Source organism: Paramormyrops kingsleyae, chromosome 24 (genome assembly GCF_048594095.1).
Source record: "Paramormyrops kingsleyae isolate MSU_618 chromosome 24, PKINGS_0.4, whole genome shotgun sequence".
In the NCBI taxonomy this organism is placed as follows: domain Eukaryota; kingdom Metazoa; phylum Chordata; class Actinopteri; order Osteoglossiformes; family Mormyridae; genus Paramormyrops; species Paramormyrops kingsleyae.
The window spans coordinates 6,869,770-6,897,755 of record NC_132820.1 but is presented as its reverse complement, the minus strand read 5'-3'; the positions used below and the strand labels follow the sequence as shown (position 1 = coordinate 6,897,755).

Genomic DNA, 27,986 nt, shown 5'->3' with positions numbered 1-27,986 from the left:
AAATATGCAAGTGTAACAAGTACAATTTTATTCCCCCCATGCAAATTGATAAATTATATAAAAAAACAGTTTATGTACTTCGTATGACAGCATGTTGCACCCATCCATGTTTTCAGATATCATATAAAATATATTTTCTAATGTCTTCATGCTTGCACTTTCCAGGTTACATTCATCAATTTGGTATTTTTTTAAATGTGAATTTATTTCTAAACTGTACTTTTCCATCCTTAGCAGCTGTTTAAGGCTAGTTTTAACATGCAAAAATCAAAATAAATAAATAAATAGACAAATAATTGTTCCTATACCTCTCTTATTTAACATTTAGTCACCAGAGCGTGGAACAAACATGCTTGCACCCTCATTTACAGTAAACAGATACTTCATTTGTTCTGGATGTTGAAAAACAAATAACGAACGTTATCGGATGGACGCAGCTTTTGAATCAACAGGATTGCTCCATTTGGTTCAGCTGTATTTTAATTTCAATAATTTACATGACATCAAACGGGAATCATACAGTCAGAAGAGTCTGTGACTTTAATCGATATGGGGTTCCTTATAAGTTACACCTGCACAATTTCCATGACATTTTCATGAAACTAGTCTTGGTTGCTAGAAAAAAAGAAAAACTTTTAACTGGAATGCCTACCATGTCTCACTTTGAGAAGCAAAACATTGCAAATTGCTTCCAAATTAGAGAATATCCATATTACTTACAATCACCCTACTGACCGAAGTGCTGATCTCTATGTATGTGAAATGTAACACTAAAACAATCTCATCAGTACTCAAACACATTTACACGTTACACATACACGTCTGGTCTGCAAACAAATATATATATAAACTGTGCACTTCACTGTCAGCCAGCTGAAATACACTGAATGAGTGTTGATTCTGAAATGAGTGGTACCAGAATAGAAACGCCCCTGTGTAGAACTGGTACTATTTACTACGTTTCAGGTTCCTAATAAACTATTTCCACCTGTTCGTTGTGGTTATGGTATATATCCTGGTATAGTAGTCGAATGATTTGTCATTCAGGAAAATCAAAACATTACAAATGGGCCCAATGGTTCTGTGCATAAGACTTCGCATTACTTCCTAGTTTTGGAGCAGAAAAACAGCCTGTATCTCACTAAAATACAGAATCTGTTCCGTAGTAACCTGTGGTTTGGTGACAGAACTGTTCCCAGCACCCAGAGATAGGCAATAAATACTAATGGGGTTGTAAATTCCTTATAACGGTGAATTGTGCATGATTTTGTCTGTGCTTGACAAAAAAGAATGAAAACAGCACAAAGAATAGATTCAAAATCACCTGACATTATTTCAGGCTTTGATTTAATGTGCCTTCATTTCCGTAGATGCGACATACAGTTTTGTGGTGCCGACACTCTCTGTCACCAGACAATGATTACAATTCCTCTCACTACACACAAAAATCCATTCAATCCAATGCCAATATATTAAATTCTGATATTATTATTATGCATATATATGCATGAGTGTGCATGAACAATAAATAGTAATACTTTGGGTCGGAATGAATGCAACAGTACAAAAATCGACATTAACCCAAGTTTGCGATTTGATGCTGGATTCGCTTTTCACAGTTTTGTTGCAGCCCAGGGGAACCAGCAGAACTGGGCCACAAGAAAACGTCAGAGACACGCCTGAGAACTCAGGCATAGACAAACTCAGCTCTATCAGCTAAGGTCGAAGCACGTGCCGCTCCGAGTCTAATCTCTCCTGCTTTTCGACTTTCTCTTATTGTAAGCTCACAGGGAGGAATCTGCAAAGATGTATTTAGAATAGCTATTTATGGATTTGCAATGGTGACGTTTTGGTCAGTGCCCAAAAAAACGGCGGGGGGGGGGGGGGGGGGGGGGGTAGTCGGATTGCTCAGGGTCCAGTTATCACTCTCTGCACACAGGTCTAACCTGGCCTTAGCTTTGCTGTTCCTGACATGCACACCGAAAGCCATGCTAATTGATGAATGTGGAAAAAAAAAAAAAACACGGAATCGTATCGCTTCCTCCATCGTGGTCCTTTACCGATTTAATTTTGTTTATCTGAGTTCTGACGAGGAATTAAGGGCAAACGGTTCGTGGTCAGCAACACCGCTAAAGGTCCGACAAACCAGGGCGTTGATTTCATGGGATTTACATGGATATGTTGCTGTACAGCTCCTCGATCTTGTCCTTGAAAAACTCTTTCAACTCTGGTCTCTTAGCCTTCAATGTGGGCGTCAGCAGGCCGTTGTCGATGGAAAACATCTCGCCGTGAAGGTATATGTCTTTGACCTAACGGAAGACAGACCATTCATTAGGGTGGGATAAACGTTTCGAAGAACGATTCACCTTTGCAGACGGTAATAGCCGCGATTCAAATGAAAAACAGATGTGGGCACCCTGTTCACACTGAAGGGAGTACGTCAAAGTATGCAAGTTTTGCAAAACTAATATTAGACCATCGTACAGTCAGAGGATGCGTTTGTGTGCACGGGCTTGCCGCTAGACATTTCGGGCCCCGTGAAAGCATACCGAATTTGTCCCCCAACCCTGACCAATCCAGTTGGTCCAAGTTTTTCAGGGCTCCTGTCACTCAGGGGCCTTGGAATTGACCTAATCGTCTCCCTCTTCACGGAACCTCCAGTGCATGTGCCAAAAGCTCCCTAACATGTCCCTGTCCAGCTGGAAGATGGATGGATTGACGGACAGGGTCGAGGGCTACAGGGTACGCTGGTCTATCGAGGGCTACAGGGTACGCTGGTCTATCGAGGGCTGCAGGGTGCGCTGGTCTATCGAGGGCTGCAGGGTGCGCTGGTCTATCGAGGGCTGCAGGGTGCGCTGGTCTATCGAGGGCTGCAGGGTGCGCTGGTCTATCGAGGGCTGCAGGGTGCGCTGGTCTATCGAGGGCTGCAGGGTGCGCTGGTCTATCGAGGGCTGCAGGGTGCGCTGGTCTATCGAGGGCTGCAGGGTGCGCTGGTCTATCGAGGGCTGCAGGGTGCGCTGGTCTATCGAGGGCTACAGGGTGCGCTGGTCTATCGAGGGCTGCAGGGTGCGCTGGTCTATCGAGGGCTGCAGGGTGCGCTGGTCTATCGAGGGCTACAGGGTGCGCTGGTCTATCGAGGGCTGCAGGGTGCGCTGGTCTATCGAGGGCTGCAGGGTGCGCTGGTCTATCGAGGGCTGCAGGGTGCGCTGGTCTATCGAGGGCTACAGGGTGAGCTGGTCTATCGAGGGCTGCAGGGTGCGCTGGTCTATCGAGGGCTGCAGGGTACGCTGGTCTATCGAGGGCTGCAGGGTGCGCTGGTCTAATCGAGGGCTACAGGGTGCGCTGGTCTATCGAGGGCTACAGGGTACGCTGGTCTATCGAGGGCTGCAGGGTGCGCTGGTCTATCGAGGGCTACAGGGTGCGCTGGTCTATCGAGGGCTGCAGGGTGCGCTGGTCTATCGAGGGCTGCAGGGTGCGCTGGTCTATCGAGGGCTGCAGGGTGCGCTGGTCTATCGAGGGCTACAGGGTGAGCTGGTCTATCGAGGGCTGCAGGGTGCGCTGGTCTATCGAGGGCTGCAGGGTACGCTGGTCTATCGAGGGCTGCAGGGTGCGCTGGTCTATCGAGGGCTACAGGGTGCGCTGGTCTATCGAGGGCTACAGGGTACGCTGGTCTATCGAGGGCTGCAGGGTGCGCTGGTCTATCGAGGGCTACAGGGTGCGCTGGTCTATCGAGGGCTGCAGGGTGCGCTGGTCTATCGAGGGCTACCTGGTGCACTGGATTCTGCTGTCCTTTTAGTGCGGCTATTTTTAGGATAGAATCTGCTGCTTTACGCCAAAACCGGCCGCTAACCAAAGGGACATCCAAAACCACAGTGGACACTTTCTCTCAGCACTGGAGGATTCCCCGCACGTGCACCATGATTAGCCATTAACTGTACAGTTCAAACAAATGTTTGTACATTTTTACCTGCTCAAATGAGTGGAGCCCACTGGCCTTCCCAAGCTGCACCATGTCCTCCATAATGGCCTTCTTCAGCTCCTTGAAAAAATAAACCAAAAGCACAGTGTTATGACAACAGACTCTTTTTAAAAAATCAAATATAAACAGTTTACGCTAGATAAGCAGATGGACCCTATGTCATTTATGTTCAAGGAAAACGATGAAGGATGCTTCTGATAAGGCAGACCTACCGCATTTTTGCACAAGTCTCCATAGCAACCATCAAAACCCTTTTGCTTAGCCCAGGCAGGAAACATGTCCGGGTCGGGAACCACGATGCCCACGAGACAGGACTGCAGAGTGACAGAGAAGCCGTCAGAAAACGGGAGCATATACAGCACAATGGTGCAGTTGGCATTCTAAGAATATAGTCAGGACCAGCACTGAGGTCCAGGTCTGAAGGTGATTTATACCTCAGACAAGACCACAAGCACTCAATTATAAATACCTGTCTGCAGAAATTCTGCCCCCCTCCCCAATAAAATGTGACCTTTGATCCCTCCATTATAAAATGTTAGAATTTTAGAATAGTACATATTCCAGGGCCACACGAATCTGCTGGGGTGTCCGTGCCCCCACAGCGCCCCCTGCCTGTCCGGCCAGCGAGTGAAACCTTTGCAGAGAGACATGCAGGCTAGTGTTTGCGAACTGCATTGCATATATAGCCAAACTGGAAAGGCATGCGCGACGGGCGATCGCATGCTGGGCCGCCATTTTACTGCGCCACAACCAGTGTGCAAAGGCAACCGAATGCACAGCCTTATAAACCAGACAGGCACTTAGGCCCAAGACAGCCTAACCCGACCCCTGTATACATGGTTATATATCACATTTAACAGCCGCTTTTAGCCAAAACGATGCACATTTAAGACAACAGGGTCAGCCAGTTCCCGGAGCGATCCGGGGTTAAAGGTTTTGCTCAGGGGCCCAATGGTGAAAACACTCGGCTGACCCTGGGATTTGAACCAACGACCTTCTGATCACACATCCATCCAAGTGTGAAGTATAGTAAGAGTCAAGAGACGTAAAGGTATACCAGCTTATTTAATTTCGTGGCCGCAAAGACCTTACCTGCAGACTGTCTCCATGCACATACAGCTGTGCGATTGGCTCGCTGCGAATGTAAATGTTCTCAATCTTCTCTGGGGAGATGTACTCCCCCTGGGCCAACTTGAAGATGTGCTTCTTCCTGTCAATGATCTTCAACGTGCCATTCTATGGGGAAGGGGGGAGTCGCACACAAGCAGTAATGATCAGGGTGATGACCTGCCTGTGGGGAAGTTCTCTTTTCACCTACTCCTACCAAGCTTGGCAGTGAAGGGCAGCCGTGTCCACGGAGCTGGGGGTTACCAGCCCTGCTCAGGGGCCCACAGACATGTAAATATTCTGCTAAGGCTGGGCTGGAACCGACAACCTTCCGATAACAGGCACAGAGGCTTAGCCTGCTGGGGCACATGTTACATTTAAGCCCTTTAGTAGAAAATATCTCTATGGCATATAGAGATGAATTTAGGGGGATGGGTGCACCTGGGCTAAATTCATTGTTGGGGCCCTACCTACAGAAGTAAAGGTAGCGCTTTACGTTAACTGCACCTTCATAATGCCTTTATAACGCATGCATAGAACATTCAGTGCCACTTCGTAATGGATTCATATAACAGTCAGTGCACTTTCACAATGCATTCATAGAACAGTCAGTACACCTTCATAATGCATTCATAGAACATTCAGTGCACCTTCATAATGCATTCATAAAACATTCAGTGCACATTCATAATGCACTCATAGAACATTCAATGCACCTCCTTAATGCATTCATAGAACATTCAGTGCACCTTCATAATGCATTCATAGTACATTCATAAGCCCTATCATACTTTGACAGCTGTAGTATACATTAATAACAAACATTATAATCATATAATCATATAATGTTTGTTACTAATGTATTATAAAGCTGTTAATGTATGTTAGGATGTTAAGGTACACTTACATGCTCCTTATGAATGCATTATCAATGTGCAATTAATGTAAAGCGTTACCGAATAAAACGCTGAATAAAACAGAGTTTAAAAAAAAACTCTGGAGCTCCCTACAATTCAGGGCCCTGGGCTAGAGACCAGGTTAGCCTGAGTATCAGTCCTAGGACTTACACTTAGCTGCTCTGGGTTTCAGTATTAGTCCAGGTACAATACAAGGTGGCTTTCAGGCTAACAGCCAATGTGTATAGTGCTGCGTGTTAGCATAGTGCTGCGTGTTAGCATGGCGCTGCGTGGTAGCATAGTGCTGCGTGTTAGCATAGTGCTGCGTGTTAGCATAGCGCTAACGTGTTAGAATAGCGCTAACGTGTTAGCATGTGGCTTGAGGCAGTATGACGTACAGGCAGCCATTTGCCGATGTCTCCCGTGTGGAGCCACTGCCCCGAGTCCAAAGCCTCGGCCGTCTTCGCGGGGTCTTTGAGGTAGCCTTTGAACACGTTCGGTCCTTTCACACACACCTGTCAGGGGAGAGAAACCCACCTGCAGTGAAGATGCTGCTTTTAAAATTAACCGGCTGGAAAAAAAAAAAAGAGTTCTGGGGTTTTTCCGACACCCTCCTACCTCTCCCTCTCCCTTCGCTGCAAAGTAGTTCTTTTCCGGTACGTCCACCAGCTTGATCAAGCTGCAGGGCAGGGGAGCCCCAACGTGACCTGCAGGTACGACATCAAGCAGCCGAAAGTGTTTGATTGAAATATATGTGGTCCTGAGCGCAAGCGATCCACGGCCTTTTAAAGAGCAGCATGGTGGCCAAGAAGACACTTATATCCACAGGGTACAGACTCCGCTCCTATTAAGGCAGTGCCTGTAAGCAACTGAACTGCTGCAGCAAGCTGTACAAATGTCAGTTTATGAAGATAATGTTGATTAATAAGATGGTCCTACTTCCTATTAATAATCTATATCTCTCCACAAGGGGGAGTAGTGCGATTAAAAATGATCATCTTAGCTGTCGATAAATCAATGTACGATAAAATAAACTACAGAAATACACAGACATTAAATAAGCTAGCCGTAAAACACAATGAATTGTTGATTATTGTATGCATACAACTACAAATGACAAAATTTCCATTGTCTACTTGTCGACAATGCCAAAGGAAAATAAACCTGCTGAAAATGAATAGTCTAGCATAAAGTCTGGACAAATTTGCATTTCATTGTTCTACAGCTATAATAATTGTTCCCGATCCAAATAACAAATGATTAGTGGAATTTACACCATGTCATAAATTTTGGTGGCAATTCTTGCACACAAACTGTGCACACAATTGAGACACAATTGACAATTGAGATATTAACGGTTCACATTCTCTAAATGCGTGAATCATGTACAAAGGTTCTCATCTGTAAACAGCCAAAATGTTATACTTCAGCGAGCGTCCGCCACACTTGACTTGATTGTTCTCATTCTGTTTTCCCACAGTGAAAAACAGGATGTGGTGTAACGAGACCACAGCGTCCCTAACCTTTTATAGCGGCAAGTGTTAAAGTGTGAAAATTCAAAATTCAAAATGCATATGCATTTCCTTTTACAAATGAATATATTGATTTATTAGCATAGTGACCTGCGTTATCACTAAAACCCAGCTGCAAATCGGAGATTATCATCAAATGCAAACGTTTGCATTTGTGAAACTGAAAACCAGTCGTTTTCAAGCAACTTCGACGTTGATGGGTTAGCGCTTTTTTTTGTCGCGGGGCGTTTCCGGCATGCTAGAGAACAGCCCCATGCTGATGCAACGGGGGGGGGGGAGAGGTCACCTGAGGTCCAGTCCCCGGGTGTGGTGAAGGTGCAGCCTGCCGTACACTCAGTCTGACCGTAGGCTTCGTACACCTGGGGAGGGACATGATCATGGATTGAAGTTGAGGGGTTTCCCGACGTGAGATGCCGTAGGTGTGACATAGGCCCCCCCCCCGGCTCACCTGACAGCCCAGTGCAGCTCTGAGGAAACCCAACACGATCGGGGAGGTGGGGGCAGCTCCCGTCACGATCATCCTCAGCCGTCCGCCAAGGCTGGCCTGCTCCGGAGACACAGGATAAGCGGTCGCCTTATAGTTAACGCCCTTGGCCACGCCCCTTGGTGCACGCCATTGGTCACAGCCCGGCGAGGCCGGCCCACCTGGATCTTGCTGAAGAAGATCTTGTCCCACACGCTGTCGCTGCGGATGATCCCGCTCCGAACTTCCGCGCTTTTCCTCTGGGCCGCAAAGTTGAGCAGCCAGTGCTTGACTGGATGCTTAGCCTGACTGAAGATCTGGGAGACACACGACCCAGAGCCCAAAAGTCACGGTATGCGACATGACTTGTCCGATTACTAATTTGATATAAAAACCACAAGGCGTCCAATGTTAGGCAGACGAAACTATTGAGTATTAACAGTGCACGATAATTGCAGGCTCTTCAAATCTGGCCCTCAATCACAAATCCAGGCCTTGCTTGCAACTCTCTCAAGTAGTTAGTTGAATCATTGCTCATTCTGATTGGCTGAGGCTTCGCGCCTGGTTCACGGGTAAAGGAAGGCTGGCAAATCAGCAGGCCTCGGACCTTGAGGACCGGGACTTGAACAGCCCTGATCTATGCTTTCAACAAGCAGCCACCATACCAGATTGGATGTCATCTCAAATGGGCTCTATTGTCATACAATCCATGCACAGCTATTTATAAATGACAAGCACCATCTATGCTATGAGGTCGGGGTGGGGGTGGGGGGGGGTCAGGTGACCCTGGCGCGAGCTCACCTTGTCATACATGCGGTTAAGCAGCCGGGGCACCACGGGAAAGATGGTCGGCCTCAGGGCCTTCATGTCTTCTGCGAGAAGCCGGATGTCTCCTTGGAAGAATCCGATCCGACCCCCGTGACAGTAAACGACAGACTGCATGGGACACAGAGGCATCGGCGTGGTCACGCGTGTTTGTACACATGTACACAGGTCACATCGGGGTCACGGCGGGAAGAGCGGCTCTGAGTCACGACACGCAGAAATGATAATAAGCTCATTTCCTCTTTCACATCGAGCTGGACCCTCTCGCAGTGCTGCTATCGCAGTCGCTACTGTAAGAGCATAAACACGCGTGTGATTGTAAATACAGTGCAAATACAATGCAAATACAAAGACCTGACAACTGCCCTTTTAAGCATCTTTAAGACAGAAACAGACATAGCGGCTTAGGGGTTACCTGAAACACTCCGGTTATTATAAATACTCTGAGCGATTGCTAACGACTGCAGAAGAGGTTGCAATCAGCTTTTAAAAATCCTTTATGAAGACACAAGAAGCCGATCATCTCAGAATGTCTGTTTGTCCATTCATTCCCAGAGATCATGTTCTGACACATCTTAGAGGGAACTACTAGGTTTCCCCCCCCCCCCCCCACTGTCTTTTAGGCTTGCTGGAGCGTAAAGCAGGTAGTATTTTATGGCAGTGAGTAGACATTGCAGTAACTGACATTGTGTTGAACAGTGGATGTCGGAAGGCCAAGATCGCAGTAGCTTCAATGCACTAGGTGACTCTTTGGTGCAAAGTATGTAACATCTGACATCTCGCTTTGAATGTGAGGGAGGTTACGCCTCTAAAGAACACCGGATTTGGGACTAGACCCTAGTGATCTCTGTTCAAGGTGATCTAAAGGCTGTGACTTGTTTTTCTGCGGGCGTGAGTCAGTTCAATCACCCCACTCTGGCACCACGCACTGGCATCTACTAACAGCATCTGATTAGATCATGTCATGACGTTTCCTATTGCCGCTCTGTGGCCCTTTTGCGGATAGTTTTTGCGACAAGTGACACAACTTTCTGCTGCCTTGACTCAACAGCTAAAACTGGAAAGCCCACAATTCCCCTCTGCTGCGCGCCGGATGCCCTCAGGTCAAGCTCACACATTTTCCGCAGCCACAATTGCAGCATCTTGTCTGAAGTGCTGTAACTGTTCACGATTGTCACGTTTCCCGTTGAGCTAAAGCCAGATCACACTTCTAAAACCATGTAGGAATCTTTCCCCCCCCCAACTGTTTCAAAAAGTCCCCAGAAAAACAGCCACTATATCAATAAAAGATTATCTCAGTGTTTTATCAGATGTAACAGCACTGGTTCAGTTTTTGGTTTCCTGTAGGGTGACTGATTCTCTAACTGAAACATGAATCAAACACGGTCTAAATGTCTCCTGGAGTACTGAAAAGTTTGATGATAAGCTTGTCATTGATAGATAGTGTTTTTTTAAAAATAAAACCATTTTATATAGCTTGCAGACTCTCACACACTATATGTGGTCATTGCAGGATTCGCCCCCTCTGATAGTATGATGCTTTCACTGTTCACAGCGGATCCTCACCTGGATAAGGCGCTCAAACATATGAGCGAGGGGTAGAAAGGATATCAGGACATCATCCTGGTTGGGAAAAATGACTTTCTGCAGATGGGGAAGAAACAAAAATGAAACAATACTCATGAAAAAAATGTATCCAATTTCAACTGAGTGAAAAAACTCAGCTCTCCCATGCAAAGGCAGAATCAATGCAGCAGAAACTCGTTAACGCTAACGTGAAGAGGCTTCTAAATTTACACCAGAGCCACATTCAGAAAACATGTGCATGTTTAAAAATTTCACGGGCTTTAGATAAACCAAGATAAAAACTGTCTAACTATCGTGATTTAGGTTATTTTGACTTGCGTCAAAATATATCGGGTCATTTTTAAATCATGTAATTTCATGCTCATGAAATATGGGAATTATTGCAATCTATTTTAAAGATGCAATATAACGAGTTTTTTTTTTTTTATTGTCAAAGCCTGGCACAGCCAAGGACAGGCGGACATAATAAAAACAGGGAGAGTGTTTGCGTTGCGCTCACGTCAGTGACTTTCAGGAAGCCAGAGAAATCTGCCACAACATTCCCATGGGTCAGCATCACTCCCTTCGGGTTTCCTGGGAGACACAAATTACATAAGCCATGCTGGGCAAAAATATCTGACAAAACTGTTGCAAGAGTCAGACGGAAAATGTCTTTCTTTGAGTCACAGGGAACAATCCCTGCAGCAGGTGCAAGCTTTATATACAACAGAAGTGTGCAGTATCAAGTTAAGTAACCAAACACTACTTGCACTTAGTAAGACAAACATACACACACTTCACTTATCAGGAGCGATATGCAAGACTGCCGACAGATGGCGCTCTTTCCCACAAACATTCGAATCCAGTTGCCTATGTTAGAATTCAAAACTCCACTGTATAAAATGAATAATCTTTAATAGCTGAAACTTTTTCTCAGATTCCATGGCAATATACCCTTCAGTTCCTTTCAAATTCTAGTACGCACAACATCAAACTACACTCCCCGATACTTCCCTGTGCTTCTTAATGCTTAGCACAGTTGCATTAGATGCAACTTTGGTCGTCAATAACAGACAGAAGTTCCTTAGCTACGTCCAATATGTAACTAACTAAGTCAGAATAGTATTTCCTTTGTTTTGTTGAGTCTCTGAAAAGGAGATGAGTTTCAACAGGCTGATAGTCCGCTAATTAATGAGTAATCCAGACCAAATTAACCTAGTCTAACAAGATGATTTCATAACCTCACTTAAAAAAACACAGGCACAACTGGCCTGTTACTGCGTCTCCAGTGCTAAGTCTTTAAGAGCTGTTCTGTACCAGCTTGCTCTGTTGAAGGCTGGTGGGGGGTGGGGGGGGGGAGTGGTACAGAACCTATCCCAGAAGCTACAGATGCACGGAAATAACCTAGGACGAGGTACCAAGCTATGGCAGAACACTCACCATTAACAATTTAGTAACTCCAAATCTCCATAGCATGTTTTTAGACTGTGGCGGGTAGCCGGAGAGAACCACACGACGTGCTGCGCACGCATGGAACCCTGACGGAACCCTGATCCCAGGGGTGTGAGGTACCGGTGCTAACCACCACGCCGCCGTGCCTCCTGTATTTATGATCTTGTAGCCAGAATACGATCCTTAAACAAACACAGTGACAGAGCGTCTCGAATGACGTTCGTCTGATGATTGTTTGCATTCGACTCAGTTAAAATCATAAAGATGTCGGCTGTCATTTATCACCCCTCTGCCTCTTCACACGCTACTGGCACACGCAGGAAGGAGCCTTCACTGACCTGTGGTCCCGCTGGTAAAGCAAACAATGGACAAGTCTTCCGGCTGGGGCGGCTGTGGGAGGAATTGATAACACAGTAAAGGGCAGGACAGCCACAGAGGGAGCAGCGAGCTTTAGATAAAAACATACTGTTTGTGCCCATATAAATGATGTAAGGCCTTCAACTTAGCTGTGCAGTCTGACTGATCGGCGTGATAAGTAATCACCAGAGGTGGAAAGTTCAGGTCCAGAAACCACAAATCCAGGCCAAGATTTTGTTTCAACCAACCAGTTATACTCAACTGGATTTGCACTTTCTGGGCCTGACCTTTCCACCTCTGCTGATGAGTGGCTCCTTTGGGCCAAGCCGACCCCTTTGAAATCCCCCTCTGCCATGGCTGTGGTCAGCAGGAGGAGCAGAGACGGGACTTACCAGAGGGTTCCGGTGGTGCTCCATGCCTAGGGCCTGGCGGGGGTGGGTGGGTGTTTGGGGGGGGGGGGGAGAGATGCCAACCAGACATGTTAATGTTATCTTGACCACATAGCTTCAGCATGCTAACGCATTAAAAGCCAATGTACATAATGTACATGTTAAGAACACCCGACTTACAGACAGCTCATACTTATGAACGCACTGCCATAAAGCCTGTTATTAAAAATTACAGTTAAATACAATGGTGCATAATAATAAGCGGATGCTCTACTTTGTGACGCTTGTGAAAACACTGCGCGGCTTCAGGGGTTTGTCAGCCCTAGGTACAGTACTGTACCGTATGTTGTTACTTTTATTATTATAATTGATATTATTGTGTATCTTACCGTCAAATTTCACTTAAAGACAGACTTAGGGAAAGGAGCTCGTTCGTAACCTGGGGACCTGCCTGTATTTTATAAAAACGAAGTTCAGAAAGAAACAAGGACTAAGATATTAACTAGATATAAAAAGTTTAAGGTAGTCACAGACACACATACAAACATTCCCATAGATACAAAAAACGCCTCAGGTATAATATTACTTGCACACACAACCACAGTAATAAATCGAGTCTGCCAGTTAGGCAATAAATGAAATACGAGAAGAAGGGGGGAAAAAAAAACACATTAACTACAAGTGTTTAAGTGAATTTCTTTTGCTGTGTTGACGGAAATGTGGATGAGAACTGTGAAAAAACACACATTTTCCAGTGGCCAAGTGTTACACTTACAAAACAAACAATCTTTATATTTTCTGTCTTCGCTCGATCTGATGCGATATGCTTCATAGCTACTAAACGCAGAGGGCACATTTCCAGAGTGGGATCAAATAACGCAGCCTTGCTAACAAGTGCAGGTCGTCAGCAACACTCAGATTGCTTAAAACAAAAGTCTCAAGCAGATTCATCCAGCCTTACTGGAGTTCTCGGTGACGACGCTGGTGTAAAACTGTAAGGCAATACGACACGGCAGCGATTCCCACACCTCTCCTCGTCTACTGGCAGCAATGTCATCAGATTTGCACGCTCACCCTGTTTTCTGTGAGCTTTTTCAAACGGGGTGCACCTGCATACCTAAATTGCCCAGTGTCACTGTTTGCGGCCTACTATAGCATGCCCAGCTTTATGCTACCAGGCATAAACTTTATGCTCTACACAAATCCTGACTGCGTATACGTTTGATAGGTGGATGGATGATCCACAGAGCGCCGACAGGCCAGACGGGTCACGCGAGAAGTTCCTGAACTACAGTATTATACTCCCGGCCTTGCGGGTAAGACCCTTAATCATGTTCTGGCACAACCAGCACTTGCCAATCGTGCCTTTGGATGTGTTGTACCTGTAAAGCATTCCATTTATGAGTGTTAGTGGGGATGGCAGAAGCCCAAAATTAGCATTGAAATGCTTGCACCTGAATCACAACATCCCAATGAGTCACAGGCCGCTATTACTGTAAAAAGAACAACAGCACCCCAGGCCTTGAACCAGCAAAACTTCATTCCGAATCCTACTTTGAGTATTTCCATACCAGTGCTTATGCCAAACAAGGCCTAATGACTACCGAAAGAAGGACTTTAGGTTTCCTGTAAGAGCGGTAAATAGCACGAAGTAACGATGGAGGCTGACAGAAAGGCAGCAAAGCTTTAATTAAGCTGGTACCTTGGACCATTTTCTTCAACAATGAATTTGCGCAATTTGCAAATAAAGCTCACATGTGTAATTGTCATGATGGGTAATTGAAATCGCCATTACAAGCTTTTAAAGTCATATTCCATTACCCAAAACCAGTGCTTCCCAACCTGGTCACCCACAGCTGGTCTACATTTTTGCTCCCTCCCAGCTCACTGCCAGACTGCCTGGGAGGTAAATTATTACTGGCAGGAAGTCTCGTTGAACCAGAACGTCCTTTAAACCATTGCTGTGCTCTTTTGATAAAGGGAACAGAAGAAAGACAGCCAAAGCCAGCCATTAGGTGGCATACTAATTAAGGGTATGTCCCCATAACTAAAACTACCCAGGTATATAAATAGGCAAGAATTCTTGCTTTGGAAGCGAGGTAATGTTATACTGGTAATAAGCATGCTGATTTCTCCCTCTCATTAAAGTCGGGCCAAAATACAAAATTATTTCACCCAAGAGTGGTTTATATGGAGAAGCTGACTTCACAGATGTTGTGTGGGAGCCACTGCTGTCAGAAGTAACTTCATGATTGAGAACGTCCCTATTGGATCTTCATGCAGTCTGAGATTTATTCCACGTCACGCGGCACACGTGCATACCTCCACCTCCGTCAGGGCCTGGATCTGCACGCCGCACTTCTCGCCGCGCTCCACGAGGAGGGAGTCAAAGGGCTCCATGAGGAGGATCCTCTTCAGCCCGGGAGTTTCCTGCCGCTCCACGTTTCCCAGCAGAACCTGCGCCTTCTCCGGCTTGTCGCAGATGACTATGGAAATTTCCGCTGCAGGGCACCGGGTGCCGGACCGGGAAACGTCAATGAACGAACACGGAAATAATCGTTCGGCTACAAACTGTGGCATAAGCCTCAATGACTTGGAATTACCTAGAAAAATTCAGTGCCCACAGGAAACATGGCTAAAACCTGACTATCTATCTATCTATCTATCTATCTATCTATCTATCTATCCACCTTTCCATCCATCCATCCATCCATCCATTGATCCTTCTGTCCGTGCGTCCATTCATCTGTCCATCATCCATCCACCTACCCACCTATCCATCCATCCATCCATCTGTCTGTCCGTCATCCATCTACTCACCCATCCATCCATTCATCCATCTGTCCATCCATCCATCCACTCACCCATCCATCCATCCATCTTTCATATTGCTTATCCAGTACAGAGTCACCAGTGTTAATGTAACACAATATATAGCACCATGGCAAAGCTCACCAGTGTTGATGATAAAGCGAATAGCATCTGGTCCCAAGGTGTCGTAAAGAGGCACAACGACCATGGAGTAGGTGTAACAGGCCAGCTCCGCAATTATCCACTGCAAACGTAAGCAGGTGAATGTCAGGCCCCATGCCGGCAGCAAAGGCTGGGGCCTGTACTGCGAAGCGGGGTTACTGGCTTATCGGGGTAGCTTGTCAGATTTAAGGTAGTCTGGGCAAAATGTAAGTGGACGAATATAAAGTCAATTTAAACTGTGGTACCTTAAATCCGACAAGTTACCCTGATAAGCCAGTAACCCAGCTTTGTAGTACAGGCCACAGGGCGGTGCAGGTCACATCAGTGGTGGGGGGGGGGGGCTGTGCTCACCTCCGGCCTGTTCTGCGCAAACACCCCGATGAACTGGTCCGGCTTCGGCCTGCAGCCCAGGTGCAGAAGCCCCGACCCAAGCTGTTCAGCCCGGAGGATGACCTGAGACGGAAGGAAGTCAAACTCAACGTTAACAGCCTCCTTATTACAGTATTATATATAATACGTGTGCCACGTATTTTTATCTGTGCAATGTATGCGTTTCTGTGTTTTATCAGAAACTAAAGAGGATTGTTGTGGGGAAACTATGTACAATTAAACATACAGTACTGTGCAAAAGTCTTAGGCAGTCAAATAAAATATTTAATGAACAGCAATACAATAAAAACTAATAAAAATGTATTCTGTTCTTCAAAAAGTCACTGATGCCTTCTGGCTAAACAAACGCCGCCTTGCTTCCCAAAGCTCTCCTCTGGGCGCCCTCAGCCATTCCACGCATCTGGCACATTTCACTGACCAGCTCAATTAATTAACTAATACCTCAATGAGGTATTGATTATCCGAATAGCATGTGCTAGTGGTCAAGAAAAAAAATGCATGGGTGTACTGGGTGGTTGTTGCAGCTACTGGGGTGATTTTAGGAGCATTTTTGAAACGGTTAAGCTAACATGCTTTGACAAAACATAGAATCAGAGTCTCACGCCAACATTTTCTTTGACAACCTGAGACAGTAATGCGCAGTACAGTATTCTTACCAAGATATTGTTACATCACTGTTTTACACTGTGCTTTCTCTTTTACTTGTGTTCCACACTGTGACCTTCCACATGGATTGACTGGTTGTTTTTCACATGGCGCCATCAGCTTTGTTAGATATAAGCAAAGACAGTTTTCTGGAAAAACACTGGGATGTGTGCTTGGTCTTAGATGTTAAAACCACCATATCATCGTGAAAGGCCCCAGAGATGAACATGAACCTGTAGCCTATTACAGGAAACATAATCCCAAGAGCTCTCATCTTTTCACCAAGGGCTAGAGTCTCCTGTGAGGTAGAGGCTAGAGTCCCTCATGAGCTAGAGGCTAGAATCCCCTGCGAGGTAGAGGCTATAGTCCCCTGTGAGGTAGAGGCTAGAGTCTCTCATGAGCTAGAGGCTAGAATCCCCTGTGAGGTTGAGGCTAGAGTCCCTCATAAGCTATAGGCTGCAGTCTCCTGTGAGGTAGGGGCAGGAGTCCCCTGTGAGGTAGGGGCTAGGGTCTCCTGTGAGGTAGGATCAGGAGTCCCCTGTGAGGTAGGGGCTAGGGTCTCCTGTGGGGTAGGGGCTAGGGTCTCCTGTGAGGTAGGGGCTAGAATCTCCTGTGAGGTAGGGGCAGGAATCCTTTGTGAGGTAGGGGCCAGAGTCCCCTAAGAGGTAGAGGCTACAGTCTCCTGTGAGGTAGGGGCAGGAGTACCCTGTGAGGTAGGGGCTAGGGTCTCCTGTGAGGTAGGGGCAGGAGTCCCCTGTGAGGTAAGGGCTAGGGTCTCCTGTCAGGAAGGGGCTAGAATCTCCTGTGAGGTAGGGGCAGGAGTCCCCTGTGAGGGAGGAGCTAGGGTCTCCTGTGAGGTAGGGGCAGGAGTCCCCTGTGAGGGAGGGGCTAGAGTCCCATGTGATTGGTCGATTGATTGATTGATTCTACATCCATCGTCTTCCATCTCCATGTAAGAGTATGTTTTACATTACTTTCTTCACCACATGGATAGTGTTCCTTTAATTCTGATTAGTTAAATCCATCATGTGACCCTATAATAACGGGAAGTTGAGTGGACCGTAAGGGAAAGGGAGGCCATGTGGTTGCCTAAGTAAAAACGTGGCTGTTTACAAAGTAATCTGTCTCCATCCTTGTCTCCTTTTATCAGAGGAATCCATCTTAATATTCACGACCCACAGGTTGCATCCATATACAGAACAGAGTCACCGAGATCCTGGGAGCAAAGGGCTTGTGGCAGGGACACTGCAGGAGATGCCAGGCCATCGAAAGGCTCACACGCAAACACAATCACCAAACGCGGACCAGTCACATGCACTAGTTCACTAGTGCAGTCACATGCACTAGTTCACTTAAACACATGTTTTCGGCAGCGTTAGGAAACTGGAACAAACAAGAGGAGATCATGCCAACTCCTCATTTCAGTTATTTAGCGGATAATTTTTTTTTTCCAAATCGATGTATTTTTTTGAGAAAGCAGCTGGGGGCTAAGGTGGCCCACAATTCACTCAGGTGATCCTGGGATTTAAACAAACGATCTTCCAGTCACAGACACGGCATTTGAGTCACAGACAGCACACTGCACTGCACACAGACCAGTGACAGGATTTACTCTTTACCCTGGAGGTGTGTGACGCACTGGGCCGCCCCCCCCCCCCCCCTTATCTACAGTACTGTGCAAAAGTCTTAGGCAGTCACAGAATATGTTTAAGGCTGTTTATCCACAGAAAAAAAAGCAATGTGACATAAGAACACCTGCAAATCAATAGTAACTCGATAAAAATTTCTTCTGTTATCCAAAAAGTTAACTGATACCTTGTTGGACGGCCAGATGAACAGCGCTTCAGCTCCCAAACCTCCCCTTAGAGGCACTCCAGTCATTACATGTATTTGTTAAATTTGCTCACCAGCCCAATTAATTAATTAACTTGATTAGTTGAAATAAGTCAATGAGGGATTCATTATCCAAACAGGGGGGACGTGGGGCTGCTGCTGTAAATGACGAGGTGACTTCTAGGAGAGGTTGTGAAATCATTAAGCTGACACACTTTGACAGGTGTTAAGTCAGTTTTACACCAACGTGAAGATCATTTAAACATCGTTTCCTTAGCCTGCCTGAGATTTTTGCACAGTAAGGCAATCACGGCATGTGCAATTTTACAACAGTTTTACAAACCCCATTACTATTTCACTCAATAACAAACAATAATATCATAAAAAACATCCTAGACTGGACATTTTCTTTTTTTTGCAACAGACGCATTTACCGGATATTTCCACGCCTCCACCCCTCCTTCCTGCCTGACTATTCTGTCCGTCTGATTTAATCCGCAACTCGTACACTCACCTCTTTGTAGGACAGCCATGTGTAGGGCTGATTCGGTTTCCGGGAGCCTAAGCAAGGGCCGTCACCTGCGAACATCAAGGGGTCAATAATTCACCCCCACAAGAAACTTAACAACACTGCACATACTTAAAGAGGGACACCCGCAGTTTAAGCAGATTTCAATGCCTACAGATTAGTCCCTGCTCAGAGAAAGCCTGTGTTCTTTTTATTGTATTATTCAAATGTTTATTGGTGTGAGTAATTTCGATTGTGCTGCAGTGTCAACAAACTGATGGCACTGATCATCTGAGAAGGTGCTCTGTTTCAAATTCATTTTTCCCTGAGTGACGTTACAGATTAGCAGAGGTAGACATTTCAGGTGCGTAAAGTAAAAATCCAGACTAAGATTTTGCTTCAGCCAACCGGCTGAGTATAAAGAATCAGAGTCACAGAGTAACTCAATTGGTTGGTTGAAACAAAATCTTGGTCTGGATTTTTACTTTCTGGACTTGAACTTCCCACCTATGCACCTATTAGCCACTAGCCATTTTATTGATTTTTTTGCTTTATTAATTCATTATTTTTTTGCCGTACGTTTAGTTTATTAACTTATTCATTAGTCATTTGTCAGCATCATTATATTATATTTTAGAATGTTGTGTAATCACCTGTGTGTGTCTCAACCAGCCCCACGGTCTGCAAAATCTTCAGAGCGGGACGTAACGGTAGGGTTGCCGGATGCCCCATGAAATTTCTTTCTAGCTACGTGTCAGGTCTGGACTCATGACTTCACTTCGGAGGTGCTCCGCGTGTGCTACCCAGCATTCCTTGTACCGGGGACTCACCAGTGATACGCAGGCCTCTCTGGAAAACCTCGTACATGGTCCTGGCATCATCGTGGTAGTGTGTCAGTAGCTTGGGGCTGTCTCCCAGCATAGACCGGCGCGCCCCGTCCTCGTGCTAAGGGAAAGGACGGAATAAGAAGAACGTGCTCCCCTTTCGGCACCGTGCAGGTGGGTCGAAACGAAACCGACACGATCTCGACCACACAGATGACATCAGCGGCCACACAATTGTTGTTACCGCGGCGACAGTTGCTGGGCGGTGTTAGCTATTCATCTGCGCGTAAGACATTACCATACTACACCGTGGACTTCCTACAATATCGATACAAGTCAAGCGGGCGGGTTTCTAAAACAAAAACGAACAAAGAGAGCTTAGACAGTGGTCGAAAGGAACAGGCAGCAGCGAGGAAGAGAGAACACTATTCTGCTTAGAAGATCAATAAATCCAGCTTCATTTTGCAAGAATGCCGTAAGAGAACGAATGCATTTTTTTCCTAATTTCTATTAACTTTTGTAATGTAAATGAAAACAGGGAAGCTGCCTGGGCTGTGTGTTAGTTACGTCCTACATGGCAAATCATTTTAAGTGCTGAAATGATTCAATGCACTCTATATTTTTATTTCCCTGTATGCAAACTGCGTGGCGGTCATGCAGGGGCTCAGAGCTGCTGTTTTAAATGAAGGGCAGGTCGATGCAAATGCAAAACGCCACTGAAGTTGGACGACAGCTGCAGTAAAGCGAGGAAGCGAGCCTGTCCGAGGTGCTACGCTCCCGGGGGTGTCCCCTGACACGGGGGACGGCCAGGACGGATCTAAAAGAGGGATAGGGGCAGACTCGGCCATCCCCGCTGTCACCCCACCTCGAAATAATAAATATAAAACAGGGATTATTTCTTTTGTCTAAGGAGGACCACAGAAAAGATGCGGGGCATTGTGGCCGCCCCCATATATATTGGCAACAGCAAAAGTTGTCAGCCAAGGGGGGGGAGGGGTGGCGTAAAATCAATTTCACATCCATTCTGCAGTGCGCTCACCGTCCCAGACAAAAATTAAAGACACACGTGTATGTTCAGAATAGTAAGTGGGCTACTCATTGGCTGCTACTCGTTGGTTGTTACTCATTGGTTGCTACTCATTGGCTGCTACTCGTTGGTTGTTACTCATTGGCCGGCATGCGTCATGAACGAGATCTGTTACCTAAGTCTGTCTTTACGTTGAATTTGTAGATAAGTCGAAAAAACAATAATGCAGTACATAATAATAATAATAATTCTACAGTAAAAATAAAAGTAAATATAGTACTGTACCATACCTCGAGCTGACGGACTGCTGACGAACAAGTCGTGCAATGCTTTCACGAGCATCATAAAGTAGTGCTCACGTTCGTTATTACGAACCATTGCATTTCGGCCGAATTTGAAATATAATAAGCTTTATGGGAGTCTGTCCGTAAGTACGAGTTGCCCGTAAGTCAGCCGTTCTTAACCTGGGGACTGCCTATAGTAGCACTCTACTAAAGCTACCTCTGTGCTAAGTTAGCGGGTGACCTGATGACGCAGAGTGACGCACGGTAATCGATGCGGCAGCATGATGGTGACAGTACGATCGTCACGATCGATTAAGAATGTGTGAAAGGTCGGCCGATCGATGGAGATTGACTGATTGGGGACCGCTGCTTCTTGTGGTGTGGTGAGTAGCGGATTGGCGTCACTGTAGTCCGAGAAGGCGGGGTGGGGGTGGCAGTGGAACAGGGGGCCCACCTGCACTTCCTCCGACTGCCGCTGGAGGTCACACGGAGGCGTGATGGCACGGGGACGCGTGGCGAGCCAGTAGCCCAGCACAGCGGCCAGGGTCCCGATGCCCACCAGGGCGGAAGTCGGGAGCGAGCGGAGGAACTGGCCGAATTCATCCAGGTCCGGGAGATGGAAGCTGCGCAGCAACTCCTGGGCCTGCATCTTCTCTATCAGAGTGGAACTCAGCTCTGTAGCCAGGGGTCGGGAGACAAAGAGGTCAGAGGTCAAAGGTAGCACTCTCACCCCGGAAGACGCCATCACCGAAGTTCAGTGACCAAACTCTAGTGGCCTTGGAGATGCGGGTAAACAAGGGCCGTCAGTGAGACTTCAAACTCTCAGCAAAACACCAAACCAGACAAACTCAATCAATCAATGAATAAAAAAAACCCACAGCTGCTTAAGCTAAACAACAAAGCAACAAAGAGGCTAACAATGCTAACGGCTATGCAATCTATGAGTCACAATCCATGAATCACTGTGTCTGCTTAGCTACTGTAGCCCCATGAAAGAAGCACTAGCTGTACAGTGCACAGTGGTATGCTCACTGTGAGACCATCGGAACAGAAACCACACTCGCAGGCCACCCGGGTCCTTTCCCTAGTCGCACCATTTTGATTTTGGGTGTTCCATGTACGGATGCTGTCAAGGCCCAAAATTAATCATCTACAGTACGTCTGTACTGTATCCTCCATCCCTCTTCCAACAACAAAGACGTCGTGATGCTACACTGAAAAGCAGATTGAAACACCAGGGGCTTGTTTCACAAAGTAGGATTTCTTGCTTAGCCGGATAATTTGTTTAAGGTAGACTCAGGTTTAAGGTAGTCTGGGTTAAACAGACTTTATTTTCATCCACTTATATTTGGCCCAGGCTACCTTAAATCTGACAAATTATCCAGCTAAGCAAGAAATCCTGCTTTGTGAAACTGGCTCCAGGGCAGACTCAGAATCAAGTTGGTGTCCTGTTGTTAGTTCTATTAAGATGCCCACTGAACAGTCAGCACTGATGCGGGTGTTCTCTGTGATTGTTTGGGTTTCCTCTGGGTGCTCAGTCCCCTCCCACATTCCTAAGACGTGCTTTTGAGATGACTTAATCATTCAGGGAGCTCTCTCCTGGTTAATACATGCATCTATGTATCTTCCAACCTGTGAGAAACACCAGCCACTGTGGATATGCTCTGGACTAAGAGGTTAGTGAGAATAGACTGACTGCCTTCTGCATGACGTAATAAAGCACCCACCTTCTCACGAGTATAAGGGAGAAAAAAAAGGACCTATATATTTAAGTGAAATCTGACAGCTTCTACTAAACAACTACTAAAAAACTTAGGCGTGACGGTTTGCATGAGCACTGTGCGTTAATATGACAGTGGTCGCGATTAAGTAAAATCCCGACTTAGTCACACGAGTGTAGATGTCCTATAAATAATTAATCCAAAAAAAAGTGCTGCGAAGCGTGATTTTCACGGCAGTGATAAAAAAATAAAAATTCCAAGGGGTAGCGGTTCTCCAGACGCATTCGGCAGCAGGATCGCATCGGCCGTCCCATAAATGCGGCCGCGGCCCCTGTCCGGCCCGTGGAACGGCTTAATGAGGGAACCTGCGTGCCGGTTCCGTCAAAACAGACCGGCAGGCACCGTGCGGCTTTCAGCAGTCTGCCAGCACACCTGTGACAGCGCTGGGCTCAAATTACATGAAAGGACAGCAGAGCGCAACAGGTGAGAGTCGCCTTGCACAGAAAATGCATCAGATAAGCCTGTGCACCGCGCATGTATCAGAGGCTGACTCCAAGCTATCAATTATTTAAATAACATTAATATACAGCAGGTAATTGTTATTTTCTATATAACGTTATAAAACGTTACTTACAAACTATGTTGTTTTACAGACAATAAACCCACAGTATAATTCACTGACAAGAGAAAAATGTAGTTTGTGAGGCCAGATATTTTAACACCAAATGCCAAAAAAATTGAAGGAAGCATTTTTACTGATACAGGATGAGCCAATAGTTTCCGTTCTTTTGAACACCAGATAAACATCTCACACTACTACTCAGAAATAATGAATATAGATATAATACATATATACAATGAGCCATACACCGCAGTCTGATTTATACCTTTCTACATAGTAATCAAAATACTACAGATTGCAGTATCATAGTCAAAATAATTTGTGTAGCCAATAAGATGTTGTCATTGTTTAATGAGTGTGTATGCATGTGTTTGCGGTTATGCTAAATCTAATCTGTTAGCTCCTTTCCAGCTTAAATGTAGATCTAATAGAATAATTTGTGAAGCCAAAGTGCGCCATGTTTGTAAGTTGATCTTACAAGGCACAGGTAATGCATAATTTATTGTAACGTTACAAGAACAGCTGACCGGTACGCATTGTAGGTATTGATTTTACCTGAGGCAGAGCTGAGAGAGGCATCTGAAGCTGCCTGAAAGTCTCCCAGCTTCAGTGCTCAGCGTGGATGTGAGACGGCTAAAGGCGTATCTCACTCCGAAGGCGTTCATGCCACGGTCCTGCTGACGGGCATTTTTGGCCTCGCGCAAAAAAGAAACCGATTAGGTCGGAGTAGTTCCCATTAATCTGCGCACGCAGCCTGACTCACAATGGGATCCAGCGGACGTCGGACAGTATCAAGCCGTGACAAAAACCAGCGAAAAAGCGGACGCTCGGACGGGGAAGTCAGGCGAGGATTTTGAGAAACGCGACTTGCTGTGGTCTCACCGTCTGGGAGGATCCTGGACCACGCGGCACAGAACCGGGGCATGCCATTTCGGCTGCTGTCGGACAAGGGCCGTATTTAGGAATGGAGCACTCTGCTTGAGTCACAATTCCCAGAAACCACAACTGCTGCCTACTGTAGTATGACTGACGCCAGCCAATAGGAATAGGCTGTCACTGGTGACACTCACATGGGTCTGACTGACCAATTAGGCTCCAGAGTGTTTAATCTGATTAAATCATCCGTAGAGGAGACACCTGGCACTGATGATCTGATGACCACCCTAGAGCCAAGAAGGTAGGATTACCAAGATTTCTTCAGCTGTTACACAGGGTGATACAATTCCCATTGATGACATTCCCAAACTCTGGACAGCACCTTAGTCTTCTATACAGACACCATAAAACTTCACTTCTGGTCGAAAGTGAGACGTTACTTACAAGCTATAAACAATAGCTGGCCGTCACTGATGTGATACCCAGTAGGGTTCAACATGCAAGCAATGCAGATGCAATCTGATTCGCAGCCAAAAGGTCACACAATCAAATCTTCACACAGTCTTCCCAACTATTTACTCTCTAGCAGACAGGGAGTCCTGGTTTTTTGAGGTATGTGCAGGACATAAGTGAATGTGAGGGATACGGGATTTTCAACCTCGAGAGCTTTGCTGGCGTTAAGGAAAAGGACAGACACTCTTGTCGTAGTGCCCACAACCCCTCCCATCTGCAAAGTGTCACTGGCAATTAGGATTCTCTGCTGTGGGATTACAGTCCGCCAGCACAGAAACTGTCGCTCAGAAGTAACCCCAGCCCTTCCTACCTCTGCCAGTTAAACCCCCAACATCTCTCAGAAACAGTCTCACTTCCACTCTCTATCCGTGCCAAACTCACCCGCCTTAACCACAACTAGTGATTTCCTGCTCATATGCAGAATTATCTAAAAAGACGGTTTTTTTTAAATTATTTTTTTTACCAATGGCCCTGCACCAAGCGAACATCTCCAGAACCTGCATGATATATATTCTTGAACTTTATTAAACGCCTCCTTTTTCTCCCCATTTGAAATATCTCTTATTCTGAAACTTCTGATGTTTCCAAGTTGTGCCTGCAGCAACCACGATTCACACGTTCAGGGATTTCCTGCCACGCCCTAATCCTCCACCAACACCCCCATCCCCCCCCCCCCACTGCCCTCTGCACCATCCCAAGAGCCACCCACAGCTGGGAGATTTACAATCGGTTGAGGGGAGGAGGGGGGAGGAACAGCCATGACCTAGTTTGTTCCCAGCCGGCTTCCGTATCACGCCACCCTCGGCAGGCTCCCGCTCCCCCCCCCCCCCCCCCCATCCCAGAATCCTTCCTCCACCTGAAGCACATGAGCCACCGGCTACCTTTAGCTGACGCTCTCAGATTACGCACACGCCAATAGCTGAGACGGTAACGCAAAACAAGAAGCTATCAACGGAAGGACACTGAACAAAAAATTCTCCCCCTTCGCACTCCACCCATCATCCAGTGTGAGCAATAAAACAATCCACATCTTCTGTGTCATCTGTCTCTGCATTCCTGTACCCCGCATTTTTACATACACCTGGACACATTCAAACAACCCACCAACGGCTCCTTCGTGAGATCCTCCATACTGCCTCCAGCTCTCAGCCAGCAGTTCTTAGGATCAGCTCTGCCCCAAACCAGCATCATAGTCACTCGTTTCTTATTAAAAACCCCTCCCTCTGCCTCCACAAGGTATCCACTGTACACCTTTCAAGTGATTTGACTATAAAATGTGATCACACTCCTGGCTGAAGGCTCTTTCTTCTGGGCATCCAAAATAAACAAATCGAAGGCAAATTTTCATTAAAAAATTCTAACATTTAGAAAGCCTGCTTGACGTATCGAACTACAGCACTCAAAATTTGCTGATCACTCTGTTACCACTGGTAGCGCAGGTGTCCAAACCCCTCAATTATTCAGGTGCATAAATGAATAGATTTTCTCTCCTGACCGGTTAAGTAATTGAAATCCTGAATTATAGATGCCCTTGTGTGACTCGGATGGGTGGTACAATAGGGCGGAAAACATGAACGTAAGGCGAAATAAATGAATGAAGTCCGGTACTGCATATCGCGTGGCACGGCCGGTAAAGCCCAAAAAGAAAGCGGCTAGGTTTTCTCTGTCAATAAGACCGCCTGACATCAACCTGTTCGGGTTACACAAATACATATTTTTAGGCATAACGTTAAACACTGGCTACTTAATTAGGACATTATGTGTGAGACATAGGGAGAGGGCTTCCTTACGCCGCGTACCGGTTCCCGTCTAGGCGTTTCAGAACCGGACGCCTCTGGACAGCTCCACCAATCAGATGCGAGGGCTCGGCCGCGTGAGCCTGCGCGTCACGCCGCGTGCTGTGCCGTGCATACATCACTGCTTTCGGGATCCGGTCTCTCCAGGTACAGCGTATGACACTCGAAAATCGCATCTATGCTGTGAAATGCTGCATTTTTGCAAAACGTTGTGTCCACGTTTACCATCAAATCATCAGAACACGCTGCGTTTTATTGTTACACACGCTGATGCTGCACTCAATATTTCACGGTACTTATGTGGAACCGCAAAGGATGCATAAAAATGTTTACAAATGACCATAAAATCTCCCCTGCTAAGCCGGTTAAGGGAAATAACACGATGTATATTAAATAGATACGGGTAGCACGAATTGAATTTAGACAATATAAAGCGAATAAAGTTTAAACGAGATAAGTATGTTAAAAAATAAACGTACTAGGTATGTACAGTATTTAGACGACCCAAGACATCCGTAACTGGACAAATTAGTAATAATTTCATGTTAACGTGTGATTTCATTTGAGCCACCATTGACACACGCTTCAATTACACTCAACCGTATAAAGAAAAATCATATTCCACCGTTATTTCGAATGAATACATACACGATTATCCATTCATTAACGGATGTCTAAAACGGGAAATATATATAGGTCCATAAATGCCAAAAATATCCCCACGTCCCTCCCTGGGTCACAATCGGTAAAAGGGATGACTTTTCGACCGGTACCCAGGCTTCCCAAATGTAACATGTCTCCCCCGTTTAAAGGTGACTGCGCATTACAATATATGGTTGGCAGAAGAACTAGGAAAACGAGATAATTGAAGATGAACTTACCTAAAACAATCCAGATAGACCCAGAAACGAGAACGAAGGCGAGCATGTCTCTTTCATTGAGTCGCTGTCGCAGCACACAACGCGTGTAGTAAGAGAGCTGAAAACTGCAGCATCGACTGCAGCAACTCCGGGACGATGTGGGAGATTAGTTGAGAAGCACTGGAGATATAATACCCGGCCTAAGGTTACTGCGAGCCTCCCTCCTCAGTATTCCCTGTGCCCGCTATCAAAACGTTTTTGGTGTTAAATAAATTCGGTGTTGATATTTTCTCAGCTGCCTGTATTTTTTGGCAATGAATTATATCAACGTTTCCGGATTAACGTCCTCAACTAAACGTGATACAGTGACAGTTTCACAGGGGAACTGCATGGTCGTGTGGCCGTCATTGTTGCGGCATATAAGGCGCGTCGTGTTTGATGTATCTCATGTAAAAAGCCTGCCAAAGGTTTGCATTCACCAGTATTACAATTTTAACTTGCATATGGTCAGAAATATGGTTATTTATGAAAACGAGGCAATGAGAACT

The 27,986-nt window shown here is 46.1% G+C and overlaps 1 protein-coding gene across 3 annotated transcripts; it reads right to left on the bottom strand.

The window, feature by feature from the left end:
* Positions 1-5: 5 nt before the first annotated feature.
* acsl6 (acyl-CoA synthetase long chain family member 6) lies at positions 6-27,877 on the bottom strand. 3 transcript variants are annotated; one of them, XM_023803613.2, is made up of 21 exons: positions 27,460-27,877; positions 21,505-21,725; positions 19,746-19,860; positions 18,922-18,986; positions 15,891-15,992; positions 15,522-15,621; positions 14,889-15,067; positions 12,570-12,602; positions 12,159-12,210; positions 10,889-10,962; positions 10,369-10,446; positions 8,779-8,913; positions 8,160-8,294; positions 7,963-8,058; positions 7,801-7,873; positions 6,601-6,689; positions 6,381-6,497; positions 5,072-5,215; positions 4,192-4,293; positions 3,968-4,039; positions 6-2,309 (listed from the first exon to the last, which is right to left on the bottom strand). In XM_023803613.2, the coding sequence occupies exons 1-21, from the start codon at positions 27,503-27,505 to the stop codon at positions 2,169-2,171; spliced, it is 2,169 nt and encodes a 722-aa protein (XP_023659381.1). In that variant the 5' UTR covers positions 27,506-27,877; the 3' UTR covers positions 6-2,168. The 3 variants fall into 3 exon arrangements, with proteins under 3 accessions (XP_023659381.1, XP_023659383.1, XP_023659382.1); XM_023803615.2 differs by lacking the exon at positions 27,460-27,877 and adding an exon at positions 26,573-26,590; XM_023803614.2 differs by lacking the exon at positions 27,460-27,877 and adding an exon at positions 25,887-26,117.
* Positions 27,878-27,986: the final 109 nt, after the last annotated feature.

Coding starts and splice junctions, on each gene's coding strand:
- acsl6 (XM_023803613.2), bottom strand. CDS start 27,505: ATGCTCGCCTTCGTTCTCGTTTCTGGGTCTATCTGGATTGTTTTAG. Junction 12,211..12,569: donor AGCACCACCGGAACCCTCTG/GTAAGTCCCGTC, acceptor TTCCTCCCACAG/CCGCCCCAGCCGGAAGACTT. Junction 8,295..8,778: donor TTAACCGCATGTATGACAAG/GTGAGCTCGCGC, acceptor TGTGTCTCCCAG/ATCTTCAGTCAGGCTAAGCA.